This window comes from Carassius carassius, chromosome 16 (assembly GCF_963082965.1).
Source record: "Carassius carassius chromosome 16, fCarCar2.1, whole genome shotgun sequence".
NCBI lineage: Eukaryota > Metazoa > Chordata > Actinopteri > Cypriniformes > Cyprinidae > Carassius > Carassius carassius.
In genome coordinates, this window is record NC_081770.1 from 5,708,546 (window position 1) to 5,728,477 (window position 19,932).

Consider the following 19,932-nt stretch of genomic DNA (forward strand, 5'->3'; position numbering starts at 1 on the left):
GTTTGAACGGGACCTCGGTACTACCGGTACTTAAAGAAACCTGGTACCGTCACATTTACATTTTTTAGTAGCGACTTGGTACCGAAGTACCAGGTCTTTTGACAACACTACACCCTTATAAGAAAAAATTATAAGAATGAAGACCAGAAGTCGGAGATGCAGTTAACTCTAGAAAACAGTTTGCAGTTTTATCAGCAGAAGTCAGCTTTAACACTCATGAGGATTGCGTAGGCCTCTCTGCATACACCCTTGTAAGAAAAAATGATAAGAATGAAGATGTTTATTGCAGCATGGCAGTGACAAACTACATGTAGTACCCTGGTTTCACCAGAGTCAGAATGAACCAGTTTATTCTCTTCATGTAAAGAAAGTTGCTCCTGATCTAACAGCTGTGGTCTGTATGTTAATTAAGTTCTGACACCTCTTTGTCTGAGATAGTTTTGGGCTTCCCACACCCGCTCCCATTCAACAATGGATGACATTGGCTCAAGATGTGATCATCCCAAATGATTCAGTCAACTCTTAACTTTCTTCTTCTCTATAATTTTTAAGCCATTTTGAGAAATGAGCATGATCAATCATCTATTCTGGAGTGGATTATGGGTCGGGGCAGACAACAGTTTCTTACAATCTCAATACAACAGCAATTGAACTCCAACAGAGGTCACCGACTATGTCATTACTTGGGTGAAAAGGATACTGATTGGTTCAACTGTAGAATAATGAGATTAGAGTTCACACGAAATGTCTCACACCCAAGACATACATCTGCCACCCAATGCATGAGGGAGTTGAAGATGTCCAGCATTCCACCCCAAATGCTGTTATGAAAGCCCCCAGAGACTGGGACTGCACAGGCAGATACCAACACACATGCATAGAGAATACACAGCTTCTTCAAGGGTTGTGTCCAACCCGAGCTCGAATTGGGAACTTTCCCAAACATCTTCAGCTAGAGGTTTCAGACAATATTGTTGTACAACATGTATTTCTATACTAAGTTTCTCCAAATCATTTAATATTCTGAAGAATAATATTATTTAACAACAAAACACTCAAATGGATATTTATTGAAGCAGCAGTGCATTCCAGACTCCACCTCTTCAACTGCAAATGCAAATTCAATCAAAAAGGCTGCTGCTTTTGGCGGTCAGCTCAGTTGGTCTTCAAACCCATGGCTATGCGGTTACCTCCAGTCAAGCCGGCTATAAATTACTTCAGAAATTACTCTACAGAAGAGAAGATCTGTTATTAATCTAGAGGCCTCTACTTCTCCATTTTACTAGACATCTGTGCGACAGAAACCCTATCTGATTTAAAAACAGGAAGTGGGCATGGCCTGTTTTCAAATGAGCAGGCATTAAATTATTTACTAGCTGTCTAACGGACGACACAGGAAAACGAGACTTCATAGATAAACAAAAGCTTCGGTAAGAGACTTCATAGTACACAAAAGCTTCGGTAAGAGCTGATTATTTATGTGTTTACTTCTAGAAAAATAAATGCAAATACATAAAAGCATTTCATTTATGTGTTATAACATGTATGTAACAGATTGTTTTAACATTGAAACAAGATCGAAGATTAGTCTTGAGTGTTTTAATGGAGTTTTCACTTCATTCTGGTGCATTGAAGCTTCTTTCAATTCTTAGATTAATATATTTTATTCAAACTTTGTGTTGTTTTGAGTACATTGTTCAACATGTAACTGACTGTGGTTTCCTCACTGTCTCTGCCGGATCTGCTGTGGTTCTACATAATCTGACATGTCAGCTCTTTAGAAACTATAAGGGTTTCCTGTGTGCAAACAAGGCATCCTTCAATTGTCTGTTTAACTTCCCTTAGCGATTTACAACAGGAAAATGGTATAGAAATTCCTCTGATTTTAAGTTTGCATGAGGTACCGAAACAGACCTGAAAACCTGAAGCCAGTCTGAAGTGTTGTTGTCGTTAAACTTGTATCACTTCATGCTGGTTTACACTTTCTTAAGGTCGACACCATGAAGATCGCATCTTTTAACATCAGACGTATGGGTCCAAGTAAGCTGTCAGACAAAAACATAGTAAAATATCTCATTAAGGTGAGTTTATAATCTGACTGTGTAAGAAAATCACATAGTAAAAGCCCAGAAGTATTTCTTTTTTAAAAAAACAGACCACAACGCTCTTTCCTAGATCTTCTCAAGGTACAGTATAATCCTCCTTCTCGAGGTGGTGGACAAATCAGGCAAATCTATAGACAAATTTCTGCAGGAGCTCAACAGCACCAGGTCTGTATGAACTTTCAGAGATTCTCTTCACTATCTGTAGCTCAAAAGCCTATAGACTCAGCCTATAGTCAAAACTGAACGTTTTCTCCCACAGAGCTAATAAGAAACGTCCCTTCACGATGGTGGGAAGCTCCAGGCTGGGACGGACTCTTTATAAGGAACAGTTTGTCTGTTTCTACAGGTAAAACGTTTAGAAAATTAGTGTAAATTAGGTTTTCAGCATAAAACACATTTTTTTTTGTAGCATTTGATACAGCTTTCTTTTAATTAAGAATATTCATACATGTAGCATTGAAAAAACTTTATTTTTTATTAATTTCTAATAGAGAAGATGAGGCCGAACTGGTCGACACGTACCAATATGAAGACAATCAAGTGGGTGACGAGGACGCTTTCTCCCGAGAGCCCTTCATCTTGCGTTTCCGCTGTAAAAACACAGGTAACCAACTTCTGTTAAACCTTGAAATGTCCACCAACTGGACTAAAAAGTCTTAAATGATAACATGACTTAGACTTCCCCCAAAATGAAAAGTCAATTTTCTCACTCTCGTGTTGTCCTGTGTTCCTCTATTCAATGGGATTTGGAGCTTTTAACATTATGACGAATGGGAGCTGAAACTTCATCAGAAATGTAAAACCACTGTAAAAGTGGTCTTTACAACTTATTTGAGAAATTGACCAAAACTGTCATTATTCATTTGTTCATCGTAATTGTGCATGTTCCTAGACAACCATTAATGTTTCAGACGGCTGACCACATGAGGTCAATTAACGTCATTTTTGGGTCTCTTTCAGTGCTGAAAGATTTGGTGTTGATCCCCGTTCACACAAAGCCCAAAGACTCACAGAAGGAACTGGATGAACTTTATGACGTCTTTCTGGATGTCATGGATAAATGGAAAACGGATGTGAGTTTACACCTATGCAACCACAACACATCCCAGAGGAAATATATAGTTCTCTTTGTATCTGGCAAATGAGTGAATGCACACATTCACAGGAATTGAGTGGACTGACTTTAGTTTACATAAAGTGGAGATAACTGTTCTTTTGCCCAGCTAAAATACACAAATGAGTCAAACATTGACTAGAGTTTGAGAGAAAGCTCTAACTGTCCTACAGAACGTCATGATCCTTGGTGACTTCAATGCGGACGGTGCCTATGTCTCCAAGAAGAAGATGAAGACCATCAGGATCCGCAGCGATCCCAATTTCCACTGGCTGATTGATGATGATGTGGACACCACAGTTATCCAGTCCAATGACTACAGCTACGACAGGTGAGTTAAAGAAATGGTGCCAACAACAGCAAATAGAGTCCCAAGAATTCACACTCCTTCACTACTTATGGATTCAGATCTTCCCCTTGGATGTGTTCATGGTAGACAGCCTCAAACTGCTGAAGCATGGTGCGATGTGACAAAACTCACACACAGTGTAGACAGGGAATAGGCACAGTATTGAAAATGCGAGGCTGTGAAGGATAGACTAACAAGGCCTTTTATATAACAAGGCCCACATATTTGAATCGATTTTCAACCGGCTTGGGGTTCATCGTTACATCCCTAATATTAAGATAATTTTGATTAAATAGATAGCAAAGGAACTACCACGTTCAAGGCTGAGAAACATAGTAAGGACATTGTTAAAACAGTCCAGTGACATCAGTGGTGCAACTTTAATTTTATAAATCTAGGAGAATACTTTTTATGTGAAAAGAAAACAAAAATACAGACTTTATTCAACAAATTCTTCTTTTCCTGTCAGTTTCCACAACAAAGTATTCTCGTAGCTTTATAAAATTAAAGTTAATCCACCAATATCACATGGACAATTTATATTTAAATGATGTCCTTACGACCTTTCTGGGCATTGAACATGGTAGCTCCCTTACTGTCTATGCAGGGTCAAATAGCTCTCGGATTTCATCAAAAATCTTATGAATGAAGGTCTTAGGGGTTTGGAATGACATATGGGTGAATAAGGACAGAATTTAACATTTTCAGGAAACTATCCCTTTAAATAAATTATACAAGTGTATTTTGTACATATGCTGTATGTAGTATGCCTGTGAAGTGTCTTTTGCAGTAGTTTGTGTTCTTTAATTTGCCCATCCATCTGTTAGTAGATCACCCGCAGATATTTGCACTCCCATCAGCGCTTATATTGGGAATGTGCTCTCACGCTAATTTGCCCTGTTTAGTAAATCTGGCCTACAGTCTGTACAAAAGCATGCATTGTATAGAGTTCCTAGATCACAGGATTCTAGAATCCTAGAATTCGCAGAATCTTTTGTCCACTGAACGTTTTTTTTTTTAAAGAGATTTCATCATCTGAACAATTGGTATGTTGTTAAATAACGTTACAAGCCATTCAACACACTGGATTTCAGTCCCCTACAGCGTCCTCTTCCTTCCTGTCAGCAACTAAACTTTGAGATACCTTGACTAAAGTTATATTGTCTGTTGTCAGAAGTAGTGCAAGAGCCTTGAGTACTTTGGATATACTGTAGAACAGGGCATTGGTTTTCTGTCAAGGACTCATTTGTTGTAGACAGAATCACTGATTATATTAAGTTCTATGGACTTTTGTCGAATAGCATCATGCAACTCAGATCCAGCGTAGACGATGCTTTAGATGAATGTGAAATAATTACTATTAATTAAAAGATGAGCAAACCATTGCTGGGATGTATTTAGAAGCCATAGATGGTTTTCAACTAAAAGTGCAAAACGTTTAAAAATGCAAATGGGAAAACTGCATTTTGGGGACCTGAAAGTGCAAACTTTTGAAAATGGGTTTCAAATTCCAAGTTTTTGAAAACAATACTGTAATGAACTTTTTTTTATGGATCCGTGTAGACAGAAGTCTTAAAAAATGCAAAGAAAAACTTTCAGTATTGGTACATTGCTGTTGTGTAACCATACCTTGAAGGGACAGGTCAGTCTGCCACTCAAGCTTTGGAAAATGTTGATGGCAAATATTTTTTGTAGGATTGTGGTCTATAAGGACGACATGTTAAAAGCTATTGTTCCAAGATCTGCGAAACCTTTTAACTTCCAGGAAGCCTACAAACTTTCAGATGAAACTGTGAGTATATTACATAAGTCATTTTTTCTTATAAATTTGAGGTTCGCACACAGATTAGAAAATAATATATTAATATGATTAATCTTCGGCAGGCCCTGGACATCAGTGATCATTACCCAGTGGAGGTGAGTCTGAAGAAATCATCTGCGGCAAAGACCAGCAGCAAAACCAAAACCAAAACACAGAAACGCAAAGCATGATGGGATGCCAATGCACACTGTATGGGATTTTAACTTCTCTTTACTACCTCTTTATAAGATAATTCAGGCATTAAAAATAATTTTAAATCAGCTATCCTTTCATGATAATTCACTGTAATAGACTTTTTTAAATATAGTTCACATGCTTATAAATGAATCTGAAATTTGAAATGACTGTGAAATCTCCAAATAAACTTTTAATTTTCATTTATTTAATGTCATTTTTTTCCAACAAGTTTATTATGTTATGCCTAAAGTGTTAATAAATGTGTTAGTTTGCACAGCTAGATACAACCACTAATTGGTAGCACATTAATTAAAAAAAAATGCTATTTAAACACAGGAACTACTGTATTGTACAAGCAATAAATTGGCAGACAAACAAGCGAAATAAATGCCAAACCACTGCTATTGGGTAAAATCATGCATCAAGCGCCTTTAGCAAACTCTAATTTAGCTTGTGGCAACAAGCATGACAAGTCAGTAAACATGGACATCAGCTTCTGCATTACCAAACAGAGATCAATTACAGCAGTCCACTTACCCTCAAGGAATCAAGCAACCTTCATTAACAAGAAATCATTCAAAAAAGAGATTAACTGTGCAAGAAGTCTTAAAGATCAAGTAGAACAATTAGGTAACAAATGGATGTTTGTACCAGGTGGTCATAAGATAGTCTGTAGATGTGTGTAATCCTCCAATAGTCCATCTCAGCAGATCCATGTAGAGTAGATCACGATTGAAAGAAAAAAATAACACAGGTTCTTCTCTCCTTCCTTACATCTGGGCATATACTGTATAGTATGTGGGACTGATCTTGAAAAGAGCCATTCAAAAAACTGCAAGCCAGGTGTTTGGACACATCTGAAGATTGGCTGAGATGGTTGAATCATGAAGATGCAAGAAAAGATCAAACAGAAAAATGGAAATGAACATTAACTCTCTTTAGTGTTAATAAAGATAAGTAAAATGTGTGTAAACTCACCGATTAAGGAGAGGAACAAGTCCATCGATGAACATCTCTTCTAATTTGGAGTCACTAACTTTGCCTACCCTTCATTTATCAAAGAAAATTAGTAGATTAAAGGGGTAATACTTTGTGAATAAATCAGGAATATTTTGCACGAAACAGGCTACGCTATTAAGAGGAAGCGGCATGATTAAAAATGTTAGACATTGCTACTAAATCAAAACATTTAGAAAAGCATCTACATACATTAAAAAGTAGCGATCAGAATAAAAAAAAAAATTACAATTAATTCTACCACAATTAATAATTTTCTATACCCTATTTCATTTAACTGACTTGGTTTGTTAGTGATTTCATAACTGATTCTTTTAGTATTTGATTAGATCGATTCTAACTACTCATAAATGTAGTTTTTGTTTTGTCCTTTTTATGAAATATTCGTAGTAACAGATCCCAATTCGCTAGTTGCGTTGTACTGTGTGTTTGATGTTGCAGTTCGATTGTGTTATTCTGCTCTCATTTGTGGCCCAGCAGTGCACAACGCAATTAAAAAAAGCAGAAATGAGCTTGCAACACAAAAAACAAAACAAAACAAAAAACACAAACACAATACAACGCAATTAAAAAAAGCAAACATAAGCTTACAACACAATGCAATTAAGCCACAACACAACGGAAATGCTCCCTAATTGATTTTTAAATGAACAACGTGTTTTAACTGAATGTTTTGATATCCTGGTAATCTTAATATATTGATGAATTGAGCAGTAAATAAATCAATGTTATTTTCGATTTGGACCAAGCGGCAACCCCCCCCCCCCCCCCATCTCTCTTGTGAAGCCCACACGGAAGTGACTTAAACAGTAATTCGTCAACTGGCTGCAAAAGGGAGTCAAAATTTTCCTTTCTCTTTGGAGTGTTACAAGCTCTTGGTGCATGAAGAAGATCTGTAAAGTTGCAAAGACTAAAGACTCAAATACAAAGAGATAGTCTTTATAAAAGACTCTGCCACGTCCCCCTGAAATGGCTTGTTCAAACATGTCTATGTCACTATGTGGAAATATTCGCGTAATGCCACCCACCTTGTAGAGGAGGTAATTCTGACTTTGCTACGACAATCTGGCGCTTCTGAATCATTTACTGTAAGCATGTTTTGTTATTAGTTTAAGTATTTGATATTGAACGTTTAAATGCAGAGTTTTGCCCATCGCGCGGACTGGGTACTGCAAACTGGGTCAGTTGGCCAATCAAAGCAGACTGAGCTTGTCAGAAGGAGGGACTTTATAGAAAATAACGCGTCTGAGAGAGGCGGGGCATAGAGGACATACAATAATGTACAGTATTTGAAAAATAATGTTTTTTCTTTTAATTAAAGCATGTCAACATATTCTGGTATGCCAAATACACCAAATAATGATCTTTAAAAAAAGCATCATATGACCCCTTTAAAATGCCCAACTTTACAGCAGAAAAAAAAAACGTTTACAGCTTGGTTAAATTTTTTTTTTTTTATCAATATAGCTAATTTTATCAACTGAGAGGGGGGTCATTTTTTTTTATAACTCATCCGTTTAAATTACATTAAGCCTTAAAGTTCCGCCTAGTTAAGGGCGTGGTCACTCTAGTGACAGGTGGATTGCTGCTGCTGACACTGCAGTAAAGCTAGGTGGGCGTGGCTTCAGCAACCAGCTCCCGCCTTTTTGCCCATTTTCGATTATCCAGGATTGATGCACGGTGGCGTACTGCCAAGATGGCGACGGTTGGCTCTGCCTACTTTAGTCTAAAAAAAAACGGATTTCGGAAACCTACGGTGATGTCATGGACACATGTCCATGTTTCTATACAGTCTATGATTTGGACACTTAAGCTATGCTCTTGCACACAATTGCCCATTTCTGCAGACCAACTGCCTCCTAAGGTTTGGGAGCATTTCCATGGTGTTGTAGCTTAATTTTGTTGTGTTGAGAGCTTATGTTTGCTTTTTTAATTTCGTTGTGTTGTGAGCTTATGTTTGCTTTATTAATTGCGTTGTGTTATGCACCACTTGGCCATCGTACATTACTAATTTCATTCTCCAATTCTGTGTATTGTTTTTCTTGTGTTTGATCCTAGTGCACACTAGACTCAAAATCCTAGCACTTAGGCATTTACTCTGTCTCATTCTCACTGCTGTAATCTGGGCAATGCCAGCTGGTGAAACAGTCACGCTTGGGAACAAAGCACAGTGGCACATCACAAGTCACACACATGACTGGAGTTTTGTAGCAGCAAATTTTGCATTTTCGTCTTCCAATGCTGCTATCTCCACTGATGTACTTGGGCAAATGGGAGTAAGGGGTAAGAGTGGGTGGTATATGTGTGTTGGGGGATACAGGTGCTGTTCCTCCAAGCTCTTCAACAAGTGCCTCCCGGAAGGCTTTTTGAGTCAGAGGCTTCTGGTTATTCATCTTGGCCATCTGCTGGTGCAAAATGAAGGCATTGACCACAGCGATGTCCACAAAGTGGTAAAAAAAGGACCGATACCACCTTCTTGTTTTATGTAAAACTGTGTAAAATGAAATTAGTGCGTCAGACAGATCCACTCCTCCCATGTGCCTGGAATGAATGAAACATTCATTATAAGATGCATAATATAAAAGGTATAACTTCAAACCAGTGAATTAACTCTACTAACTTGTTGTAATCCAGCACTGCGCCTGGAACAGGGAAATCCTGAATGGCCCAAACTCCATCGGTTCCTTTCACGTTCCTCTTAATGGAGTCCCCATTAAAGGCTTTATGAAAGGTTGAGCACATCAGCACGTCCCTCCTGTCCTTCCACTCAACAAACAGCAGATTGTCTTCCCTAAACCAGCGAATATTGCCACGAGGAGCCACTGTCTTTAAGTGGCCAATGCGGTTTGCGCGAACGGTGCCACAAGCCCAGATCTTTTTTTGCAGCAGGTCTCTGAAGAGCTTGGGACTGGTGTAAAAGTTGTCAACAAACAGCTTGTAGCCGCTTCCCAACAACTTTTCATTTGCCAGACTCATGACAGAATCATAACTTATGCCTTTGCTCTTCTCTGCACTGATCTTTCCTTCATAGATGAAGAAGTCCCATGTGTAGCCACAGAGGGAATCTGCCAATACAAAAAGTTTGTACCCCCATTTTGTAGGTTTGTTTTTCATGTACTGTTTGAGTCCATTTTTAGCCTTCGATGCCACCATTCGTTCATCAATGGAGATGTTCTGAAAGGGATGGAAAGAGGCTTTGCAGGCGTCCCTCATGTCCTGGTACAGCGGTTTGATCTTACACAGGCGGTCGTATTCAGGTGTTCCCCTCTTCTTGTCATTCTCTGCATCCACTTTGGGATCACTAAGATGAAGAGCTTTACTGATGGTCATAAACTTCCTGCCAGACATGATCTGAGTCGGATAGGGAAGATTATATATCTGAGACTTCCTCCAATAGTCTGTCAGTTTGAAGCATTTCAGCAAACCCATGTAAATCACCAGTGCTATGAACGACTTCAGATCTTTAAGTGAAATGTCCTCCCATGGCTTCTTCGTGCCTTCCTGGCGCATGGCTCCATATGCATTTGAGTTTGCTAAAATTGTCCGCATGACTGTTTTTGAGAAGAACAACTCAAAATACTGCCGAGGACTGCATGTTGCAGTGGAGACCAACCGTGGGCCGGGTTTTTGTTTAGGTCTGAATGTTGGCTGTGTCGGCTCAACATCAGGCTCATCTGCACTTTTCCACTTCTGTTCTAAGATGCTCAAGGAAAAAGGTAGGGATCGACTCACACTGCTTCTCCTACCTTTGCTTTTGCCACTTTGCACAGAGGAAGGTGTTCCCGATCGGCTAGACTTTGCTGGGGATGGCGATACGGAAGACAGTCCGGATCTCTTCTTCTTTTGTGGAGTGACCTCTGGATTCCAGTCATCATCACCAGAGGCATCTGTAAACCTGTTGCATGAGGTAAAAAAAAAAACTAAAAACCTTACAAACACACTGCACCATGCAATAACAAATGTGAGTAACATTACATTTGTGAATGTGGTTTTAATACTTCTAGATTGTTCTATAAAATTTGAAAAAACGTGCATTTTTTTGTTTATACATGTCTATATGTATTTCACGTATGTGCCTTTAAATAAATTGCAGCTTTTGTATATTTGATATGTGTGCGTTACAGCTCACAGAACCGAGAAGTGGAATCGCTTTGTGAGCACGCGCGATTATAACAGACCTACCACAAAAATGTAGTGATTAAATTACACCGAAACTGTCCGCCTACTCTGCGTATTTAAAACACCTCGAAATACTGTTTACATTTCTGGATGACACACCCAGGTCCTCGGTCTCTTTTGTCGATCTGATATGCATTAAGTAGCCTACTATAGCTACCAGGGATAGGAACGAGAATATATGCTGCAACATATAATCGCGTTTTCAATTTTTTATGGTTATAGAAAAACATATTCACGCTCAAAACATGTTCAGATGCTAATCTAAATGATAAAGTGCTTGACTAATCTACTATATGGAATGAACAGCACGCTCGTGCAGTATGCTATAATAACAACTATGCAATGTTAAAATAATATACAAAAATAGACAGTGTTTAAAAACAAGATAAAGCGGTTTGTCACAATAACGTAATAGAGATCAGAGTCCACTTTCAAGTAACGTACGGGTACAATATGCCAGTTTTTTATTATTAGTATTATTTAGCACGTTTCACATTTCGCACAACAGTCATATTGTATGAATAAAAATATTTTCACACGGTTTGGTCGACTGACAAGTGAATCTGTTGTAAGCCTGTTAGTCGTCTCGCTGTATTGACCCATGTGCTACAGGTTCATTCATTAATTACGTGATTTGAATTAATTTTGATCCAAACAAGAAAAAAAAACAGTGCACAGTAATACTAGAATAAAAAAAAGGCTACGTGTATTTTTCATTTTATAATTCATCCATGCATTTGCTATTTTTTGGCATGCATATTTTCGTGTAACAGAAATAATGTCTAAAGATATGTATCCACTCACTCATCCAGAAGGGTTTCGAGACCATCGTCGATGGACATCTCCTCTTCTGCAGAGTCGCTAGAAGCCACACTGTCCTTGTCAGAAAAATCATCCCATTCTTTGGTCTTTTCTTGTTCTTCATCACTGTTTACAGATTCCTCCGAGCTGTCCATAACGCTATCTACCATCTCTTTATTAGACGCATCCATCGTTCAGTGCAGCGCTGCACAGGGTCGCAGATAACAGTAGCTCGCTCCAGCAAATTGAGCAAAACACCATGCGGAGAGATCTTGCAGAATGCATTAAACCCGTTAACCACTGCGACTGCCCTTTCATTCGCTGCTGGTCTCTGTCTGTCACGATTTACCATCCAGTCATTGGCTAGAACCGCCCCGCACAAACGCCAGGTACACAGTACAGGAATTTATGATCCTGATTGGAGGTTTTGAAATCAAGCGCTTAAATGTAATATATACCCCAAGGCATTTTTTCATGCGAGGACATTTTTGAATGAACATGTTCAAAGACGAATACCAAAATCGTCGTGGGAAAGTCTTCACTTTAGAGAGAGAAAAACACTATATAGAAAAAAGTAGTGGGACACCCCCTTCTAATGAACAGGTTTGACTACTTGAGTAATTTCATGAGTCCAACGCTTAACGTTTGAGCTTATAATGATCATCTAGGGATTTGTGTGCTTCTAGTTTAATAGCAGAAGTTTGGACAGGACCCTTTTCTATTCCAACATGACAATGTCTCGGTGCATAATGCAAGGTTTTAAAAGAAAGGATTGATTGAGACAGTGTGAAAGAACTGGACTGTTTTGCAGAAACCCAGCTGGACACCCCTGGGGTGACTTTAAATGCAGACCTTGAGCCTAGAACCCATCACCAAACACCAATGACTTGTACATATTTGAGACTCTTCCAAAACTGTTGCAACAAAGATGGAAATAGAGTTTTTAAAGATATTTATTATTGCTGCATTTTTTGTCACCGTTTTGGAAGTGTCTTTTTCTGTTTTAAAGAATGGGGTGTCCCATTATTTTTGTCCATATATTATATGCAAGTCATTGGTGTTTGGTGATGAGTTTTGTGCTCAATGCTTGCATTTAAAGTCACACCTGAGGTGTTCAGCTGGGTTTAGGACTTGGGTTTACGCAGACCAGTCAAGTTCTTCCACACGGACTCAATCATTTCTTTTCTTTTCTTTTTTGCACATTATTTGGACAAAATTATAATAGAAAAGTGTCCTGTCCAAACTGTTGCTATAAAATTAGAAGTAAACAGTTCCCTAGAATATCATTATTATTTGCTTCAACATTTAGATTTGTACTCATGAAAATTACTAATAGGGGGTGTCCCAATACATTTGCCCATGTATGTGCATGTGTTTTGTGTGGACATATCCAAAAAGTGACTCTTAAACAGCAATTTATAAGAAATCTTTTTAATGCAACACTTTACAAACAGCTCATACATAATTTCAACCAGGCAATGTGTTGTTAATATCTACACAGTTGTAAGACTAAATATTAAGCACCTTTTCATCATCAGGTCCCATATCTCTGAATCTGACAGGTATCGGTACCAATAGCATCTCTAACTATTTTTAAGTAAAAATTCTTAAGCAATATGATTGGCTCAAAGGTCCTAGTCTGTCCTTCAATGTATCTTTTTACATACTATAAAAAGTGGGCTGCGAGTCTGTGTGTTATCTCTTTGTGTGTAAACCAGATCATTCTCTTCAGAGAATCAAAGCAATACCAAGACAAAACTCTGGTTTTTCATTCTCAGTCTTCACCAATATGTTATTGCTTTATTAAGTCAGAATTTCCACGACAGGAGTACAAAAATATTTTTACCAGCCAAATTTCTAAAGAAAAAGTTTAGATGCTGGACAAAAATTGAACTTTCTATAGACATAGCCTCCGCCTGCATTCACGCATGTGATCAATTATTGCATACTTTGAATGGCTATGCATTAAATTTTATGCAAACTCTAGTGTGCAATGTATACCTTGGCCATTACTCTCTTTCAGACTCTTCAGTTAATTTGTCATGCCATTTATTGTAACAGTCACGCTTTGGAACAAAGCATAAATGCACCTGGCAAGTTGTACACATGACTGGAGTTTTATGACGACACACTTTGCATCTCTGTTTTCCAAAGGTGCTGTCTTCTTTGTTGAATTTGGGTAGGTGGGAATTTGTAAGATCTTCTTGTACAGGAGCAGATGCATGTAATGTTCCCGCAAGCTCTTCAACAAGTGTCTCCCGGAAAGCCTTCTGAGTCAGAGGCTTCTGGTTATTCATCTTGGCCATCTGCTGGTGCAAAATGAAGGCATTGACTACAGCGATGTCCACAAAATAGTTAAAAAAGGACCATATTTTTTTTTTTTTTTTTCAAAACTGTGCTATATCCTGTAAAAGCTTCAGACTGATTCACTCCTCCCATGTGCCTGGAATGAAAGAAAAATGTACACATTATAAGACTTGCTTTTAGAAGAAATGAATTACAACACTGCGTTACTCAGTAATGCATTATTTTACTGGTTAGTTAAAAAAAAAGCACATAACATAACTCGCTTGCAATGTATTACCATCAAGCAAAAACTGCACACCAATTAATTAAATCTACTAACTTCTTGTAGTCCAACACTGCGCCTGGTACGGGGAAATCCTGAATGGCCCAAACTCCATCGGTTCCTTTCACGTTCCTCTTAATGGAGTCCCCATTAAAGGCTTTATGAAAGGTTGAGCACATCAGCACGTCCCTGTTGTCCTTCCACTCAACAAATAGCAGATTGTCTTCCCTAAACCAGCGAATATTGCCACGAGGAGCCACTGTCTTTAAGTGGCCAATGCGGTTTGCGCGAACGGAGCCACAAGCCCAATCTTTTTTTGCAGCAGGTCTCTGAAGAGCATGGGACTGGTGTAAAAGTTGTCAACAAACAGCTTGTAACCTCTACCCAACAACTTTTCATTTGCCAGACTCATGACAGAGTCATAACTAATGCCTTTGCTCTTCTCTGAATAGACCTTCGCTTCATAAATGAAGAAGTCCCACGTGTAGCCACAGAGGGAATCTTCCAGAACAAAAAGTTTGTACCCCCATCTTGTAGGTTTGTCCTCCATGTACTCTAGGAGTATATTTTTGGTGTTCGATGCCACCATTTGTTCATCAATGGAGATGTTCTGAGAGGGATGGAAAGAGGCTCTGCAGGCGTCCCTCATGTCCTGGTACAGCGGTTTGATCTTACACAGGCGGTCGTATTCAGGTGTTCCCCTCTTCTTTTCATTCTCTGCATCCACTTTGGGATCATTAAGATGGAGCCCCCAACAGATGTTAAAAAATTTATTTCTAGACATGATTCTTGCAGGAAACGGCATACTGTATATGTATGATTTCTTCCAGTAGTCTGACAGTTTGAAGCATTTCGTCATGCCCATGTAAATCATAAGTGCAATGAATGACTTAAGATATTTTATTGAAATGTTCTCCCATGGGCTCTTCTTTCCTTCACAATGCATGGCTCCATATGCATTTGTATGTTCTACAACTGTCTGTAGCACTGATTTTGAAAAGAACAACTCAAAATAGTGCAGAGGACTGCATGTTGCAGTAGAGTTTAACTGCGGGCCAGGTGTGTCTTTAGGTTTGAATATTGGCTGTTTCGGCTCAACGTCAGGCTCTTCTACACTTTTCCACTTCTGTTCTGAGGAGAACAAAGGTAGGGCTTGATTCGTGCTGCTTTTCCCACCTTTCCTTCCGCCACATTTTACAGAATACATTATGGATCTCCTTTTTTTTTTTTGTGGATTGCAAAATGGAAACCAGTCCTGATCAGAGGCATCCGAGAACCTGTTGCATTAAGCAAGACAAGAACCAGGCATTAGTGATGTAAATACACACACAAACGTGTTGCATTCAAAAATAGAACTTAGTTTCAACAAAGAAAGAGGAAATAGTATTGAAAAATTTCAAGAATGATGGAAGTTTACCTCAGTTTACATAAATAACAGTATCACTGTTGCTATGTTTACCAATTATAAAACGATTTCAATTCAAATATAAAGCAGTTACACATAAGAGAGTACTATATTCAGGTTAAGTCAATATGTGTTGTTTTGATTTAATTTTTTTTATGTTTTTGATAAAAAAAAAAACAAGTCGCTATGTTTGCACTTAATACTTCTAAAGTAATTATTAGCCGTTTTTTTTTTTTACATGGAATAGAAGAAAATGCAGAATGTATTATGTGGGATAATTAATAAAGCAAGTCAAGATTTGAAAACGTATTTGAACAAATTCAATTTGGAAAACTTACCCAGGTAAAAAGAAAAAGTACACTTCAATAATATACTTGATGTGCTCTATTTTCGAGCACAAATTTTTGTACTGAATATACTAAAAATTATTATTTAGTACTTTTTAATTTGGACTTAAGGTCAACAGCGTACTCAACTGTGCTATTTGGGACACCATGAATATAAACTTAAATTTGCTTTTAACATACCATCTCTGTATTTAAAAAAATACTAACCACTAATTACAGTACTCTTGAGCGTACAAGCGTATGAAACATTGGTTCAAGTACACCAAAAGTGGTAACTACATTTTTTTTTTTTTTAATACAGAGACAGTATTTTAAAAGTGCATTTTAGTTTGTGGTGTCTTAAAACAGGAGTTGAGTAAACTTGTCCATAAGTAATATATTTAGCTCAGGTCAAATTTTAGGCTTATTTCATTACATGTGGTTGAAGGTGTTTTAAGGATAGACACTGCAGGCAAAAACAGTTTTTTTTCGTGCTCAGTCATTCTGAGATTTTGGGCTTTTCATAGTGTTTTTTTTTCCTTTCAGATTTGTGTAAATAAACATCCAAAAGACACTCTTAAGTGTTTATTTTTTAACACTTTATCTATTTGTGTCAATAGATTTAAAATTACAATACATATTTTTATAAAGGCCAATCTCAAAATGAGTTTTTTTCCTCCTACTTTAGTAAATCTCCACTTCTGTAGCACTTAAACACAACATAAATCAGACAGCAACATAGCGTTGGCCCAGATTCGGCCCACATCTGGCCCAGGTGAAATCCATGCGGGCCAGATGTGGGCCGGATCTGGGCCAAAACTGCTTGCTGTCAGGGAAACAGTTTTTTTTCTATTCACCTGCTGTGTTTTGCCTTACAAATATATAAAAGAGACTTTGCAGATATATGTAGTAGGTATAGTTACCGATCCAAGAGGGGATCCAGACCATCGAGGAACAGCTGCTCTTCTATGGGATCCACGCTGGACGCGACACTGTCGTCAGACGACTCCTCAAAATCTGTCACCTCATCGTTTTCATCTTGTTCCACAGTGTTACCGTTTACACACTCCTCCGTGTTGTCCTTAACTACTTCATTGCTTTTCTTTCTTTTTAGCATTGGCCGCGAATAAATAGCCTCGTCTTGATCCCCCTTTTTACTACACTCCTCCGTGTTGTCCTTAGCAATTTCAACCCTTTTCTTTCTTCTTAGATTTGGTCGCAAAATAACCGCATCATCTTGTCCCCCATTTTTACCACACTTCTTCGTGTTGTCCTTAGCTATTTGATCTCTTTTCTTTCTTAGCTTTGGTCGCAAAACAACTGCATCAACTCGTTCTTTTACCACAATCTGTGTTGTCCTTAGATTTTTCATCTCTTTTCTTTCTTGTTAGCTTTGGTCGCAAAATAATCGCGTCTACTTGTTCCCCATTTTTACTAAACTCCTCCGTGTTGTCTTTAGTTGTTGATAGAGTTGGCCGCGAAGTAATCGTGTCGTCTACTCCCTTCACGTCACCCTCCTCAGTTTTATCCTCAGTTTTTATTAGTGTTGGGCGCCAAATAATAGCGTCGTCTTGTCCTACCTTCTTATCACACTTCTCCGTGTTGTCCTCGGTTTTTGTTAGCGTTGGGCGCAAAGTAATCGCGTCGTCTTCTCCCTTCACATCACACTTCTCCGTGTTTTCCTCAGTTTTTATTAGTGTTGGGCGCCAAATAATAGCGTCGTCTTGTCCTACCTTCTTATCACACTTCTCCATGTTGTCCTCAGTTTTTATTAGTGTTGGGCGCCAAATAATAGCGTCGTCTTGTCCTACCTTCTTATCACACTCCTCCATGTTGTCCTCAGTTTTTGTTAGCGTTGGGCGCAAAATAATCGCGTTCTCCCTTCACATCACACTCCTCCGTGATTTCCTCAGTTTTTGTTAGCGTTGGGCGCAAAGTAATCGCGTCGTCTTCTCCCTTCACATCACACTCCTCCGTGTTGTCCTCAGTTTTTGTTAGCGTTGGGGAGAAAGTAATCGCGTCGCCTTGTTCTCCCTTCACATCACACTCCTCCGTGATTTCCTCAGTTTTTGATAGCGTTGGGCAAAAAATAATCACCTCATCTCGTTCCTTCTTGATACCACACTCTTCCTTGTTGTCCTTTACCGTTTCATCCATGTTATATTTTGTTAACGCTGGAAGCGAAACGAAATTAAACTGCTGACTGCAACCATACAGTGTAGAAGTACAGGGCTGCAACAAATAAATATCGTGCAGAAAAGCGGCCGCAGCTGAATAACGCACTCTCATTGGATACTATACTTATCTGCCACCATGTGCTGGATTATCATTGGCCAAACCGCCAGCGGGAAACTGCAGGGAAAAACTGTATTCACGTGCAAATCACATCAACATCGCACATTGGGAATCTACCTTAGCATCCATAGTCATTGTAATTAGATAGAGACTGTAATCGCTGTATGAGAGGACTGAAGCTATTTAAATTTGGCAAGTCTGAAACCTGTTTGAGTGGCTTGATATCAAGAACACAAAATAAATATAAAACACAAAAAGAAACCTGGCATGCAAAATAGGTCTTTTGTATAATAAAAAAAATGCTGAAAATCCCAAATATATCTAACACTGAGAATAATCTAAGGTTATGAAAGTGAAGATGGAAAATGAGATACATTTAGTTGTAAAAATGGCTTTGTGATTCAGATTGGTCACAAAAAAACAATTTTGGTGCATTTTCATACAGAGCAAAATGCATGCATTTCTGTTTTAAGAGAAAATACATTCAAATCCTGATTTCACAGCACCAACAATCGCAATCATGATACGAATTGTGGCAGAAAAGCAAAAATTAGCAATGGTAGCCATTTAGGCTGAAATTGGAAAGCATTATTTAAAAGTGTAGTTCTGGTGTTGTTAGAGCGCATCAGAATAAAATGTGGGAGAAAATATTTCCCATAACTACTTACAAAGTTAGTACTTATAAACCTGAACTTTAAAACCCCTTAGCTGTCACCCTCCATTTTCAGCATGGAGACACAAATGACATACCCAAAATGAAAAGGTTGCTGCTCATTACTTTTTTTCTTACTATATACATATATATATATATATATATATATATATATATATATATATATAAAATGTTGCTATACACCATCATTGGATCTTTTTGGGGTTTTGGGGTATACACGCAAGCATCGCAACAAATGTTTACCTTTACATATAACCATTTTGCAGTGGTTTTTATCCAAAGTGACTTACAGTTGGGGGAAACATAAAGTGATTCTTCTTAAAGAGGCAAACAGACACAGGAAGTCAGAATCAGAATTAGCTTTATTCGCCAGGTGTGCGCAAACACACAAAGAATTTGTTGTGTTTTTTTTTAAGGTGCTCCTGGTACATACAAATATACATGCATACATACACACACATCTGACATGAGAACAAAAAAAAATAAAAATAAACTTAGCAAGACTTATGTACAGATTTTTGCATTTTACTCAATATAGAACTGTATAAATAATAGAGATATGCATATGTATTTACATAATACTTGAGAAAGGCAGTAATTTTAAGACTTTAAAGATTTAGAGAAAGCATTTAATTCCTAGTAAGAAATTTCAACAGCTTCGTGTTGACGACCTAGACTTATGTAAAAAAAAAAAGATGCAGAAACATCCGAGACAAGTTTTCCAAAGCCATGAAAAGAAAGAAAGGAAAGAGTAAAGATATAAGGTAGCAAGTACCAAATACATGTATTTCAAATAAATGTTACACCATGTTGCAGTTCTTTTAATAAGCAAATTTAAATGGCCTACAGTAAATTAAATTCCAAACAAACATACAATAAACTTTTTTTTTCGAAAGTAAATCATGACACCACATACAATTTGAAAAGGTGTAACAATTTATCCAGTTTAATAAAATAAAGGAGCACTTATAAAATAAAGTAACAAAGTGACTCCAATATTTTTTCTCCACATCATGCTAAAGTTTTCAGACTATGAGACATTCACACTTCCAGTAAAGGACTAATTGTGGAAATTGTATGGTTCTTTTCTATTGCAAACA

General features: G+C 37.9%; 4 protein-coding genes and 1 long non-coding RNA gene across 8 annotated transcripts in view; 1 reads left to right on the forward strand and 4 right to left on the reverse strand.

Annotated features, from left to right (window-relative positions):
* The window catches only part of LOC132159528 (deoxyribonuclease gamma-like), an 11,112-nt gene extending 8,829 nt beyond the window's left edge, over nt 1-2,283 (reverse strand). Inside the window, exons 1-2 of the mRNA XM_059569073.1 lie at nt 2,158-2,283; nt 1,915-2,045 (exon numbers count right to left, since the gene is read on the reverse strand). The gene's annotated coding sequence lies outside the window, so the exon portion shown is untranslated. The remainder of the gene's footprint in view (nt 1-1,914; nt 2,046-2,157) is intronic.
* LOC132159527 (deoxyribonuclease gamma-like) overlaps nt 1-5,765 on the forward strand; it is a 10,548-nt gene extending 4,783 nt beyond the window's left edge. Inside the window, exons 1-9 of one of the 3 annotated variants that reach the window (XM_059569071.1) lie at nt 1,299-1,430; nt 1,992-2,081; nt 2,176-2,270; nt 2,365-2,451; nt 2,597-2,709; nt 3,066-3,178; nt 3,393-3,550; nt 5,264-5,360; nt 5,453-5,765. In XM_059569071.1, coding sequence (XP_059425054.1) covers nt 2,001-2,081; nt 2,176-2,270; nt 2,365-2,451; nt 2,597-2,709; nt 3,066-3,178; nt 3,393-3,550; nt 5,264-5,360; nt 5,453-5,560 — 852 coding nt within the window. In that variant the 5' untranslated portion in view covers nt 1,299-1,430; nt 1,992-2,000 and the 3' untranslated portion in view covers nt 5,561-5,765. Of the gene's footprint in view, nt 1-1,298; nt 1,462-1,991; nt 2,082-2,175; nt 2,271-2,364; nt 2,452-2,596; nt 2,710-3,065; nt 3,179-3,392; nt 3,551-5,263; nt 5,361-5,452 lie in introns of those variants that run through there. The other 2 variants (XM_059569070.1, XM_059569072.1) reach the window with 2 other exon arrangements.
* Nucleotides 5,751-7,086, reverse strand: LOC132159530 (uncharacterized). Its single transcript, XR_009437864.1, has 2 exons — nt 6,546-7,086; nt 5,751-6,435 (listed from the first exon to the last, which is right to left on the reverse strand). It is a non-coding gene; the product is annotated as an uncharacterized LOC132159530 (long non-coding RNA).
* Nucleotides 7,087-8,519: 1,433 nt separating this feature from the next.
* On the reverse strand, nt 8,520-11,871 carry LOC132159531 (piggyBac transposable element-derived protein 4-like). The gene is made up of 3 exons (XM_059569075.1): nt 11,568-11,871; nt 9,205-10,479; nt 8,520-9,125 (listed from the first exon to the last, which is right to left on the reverse strand). The coding sequence occupies exons 1-3, from the start codon at nt 11,753-11,755 to the stop codon at nt 8,678-8,680; spliced, it is 1,911 nt and encodes a 636-aa protein (XP_059425058.1). The 5' UTR covers nt 11,756-11,871; the 3' UTR covers nt 8,520-8,677.
* A 1,108-nt stretch (nt 11,872-12,979) lies between these two features.
* On the reverse strand, nt 12,980-18,124 carry LOC132159532 (piggyBac transposable element-derived protein 4-like). Of its 2 annotated transcripts, XM_059569077.1 has the most exons (4): nt 17,676-18,124; nt 16,788-17,519; nt 14,191-15,410; nt 12,980-14,007 (listed from the first exon to the last, which is right to left on the reverse strand). In XM_059569077.1, exons 2-3 carry the CDS (start codon nt 17,234-17,236, stop codon nt 14,399-14,401), a joined length of 1,461 nt encoding a protein of 486 aa, XP_059425060.1. In that variant the 5' UTR covers nt 17,237-17,519; nt 17,676-18,124; the 3' UTR covers nt 12,980-14,007; nt 14,191-14,398. The 2 variants fall into 2 exon arrangements, with proteins under 2 accessions (XP_059425060.1, XP_059425059.1); XM_059569076.1 differs by having other exon boundaries at nt 16,788-18,119.
* Between the last annotated feature and the right edge of the window lie 1,808 nt (nt 18,125-19,932).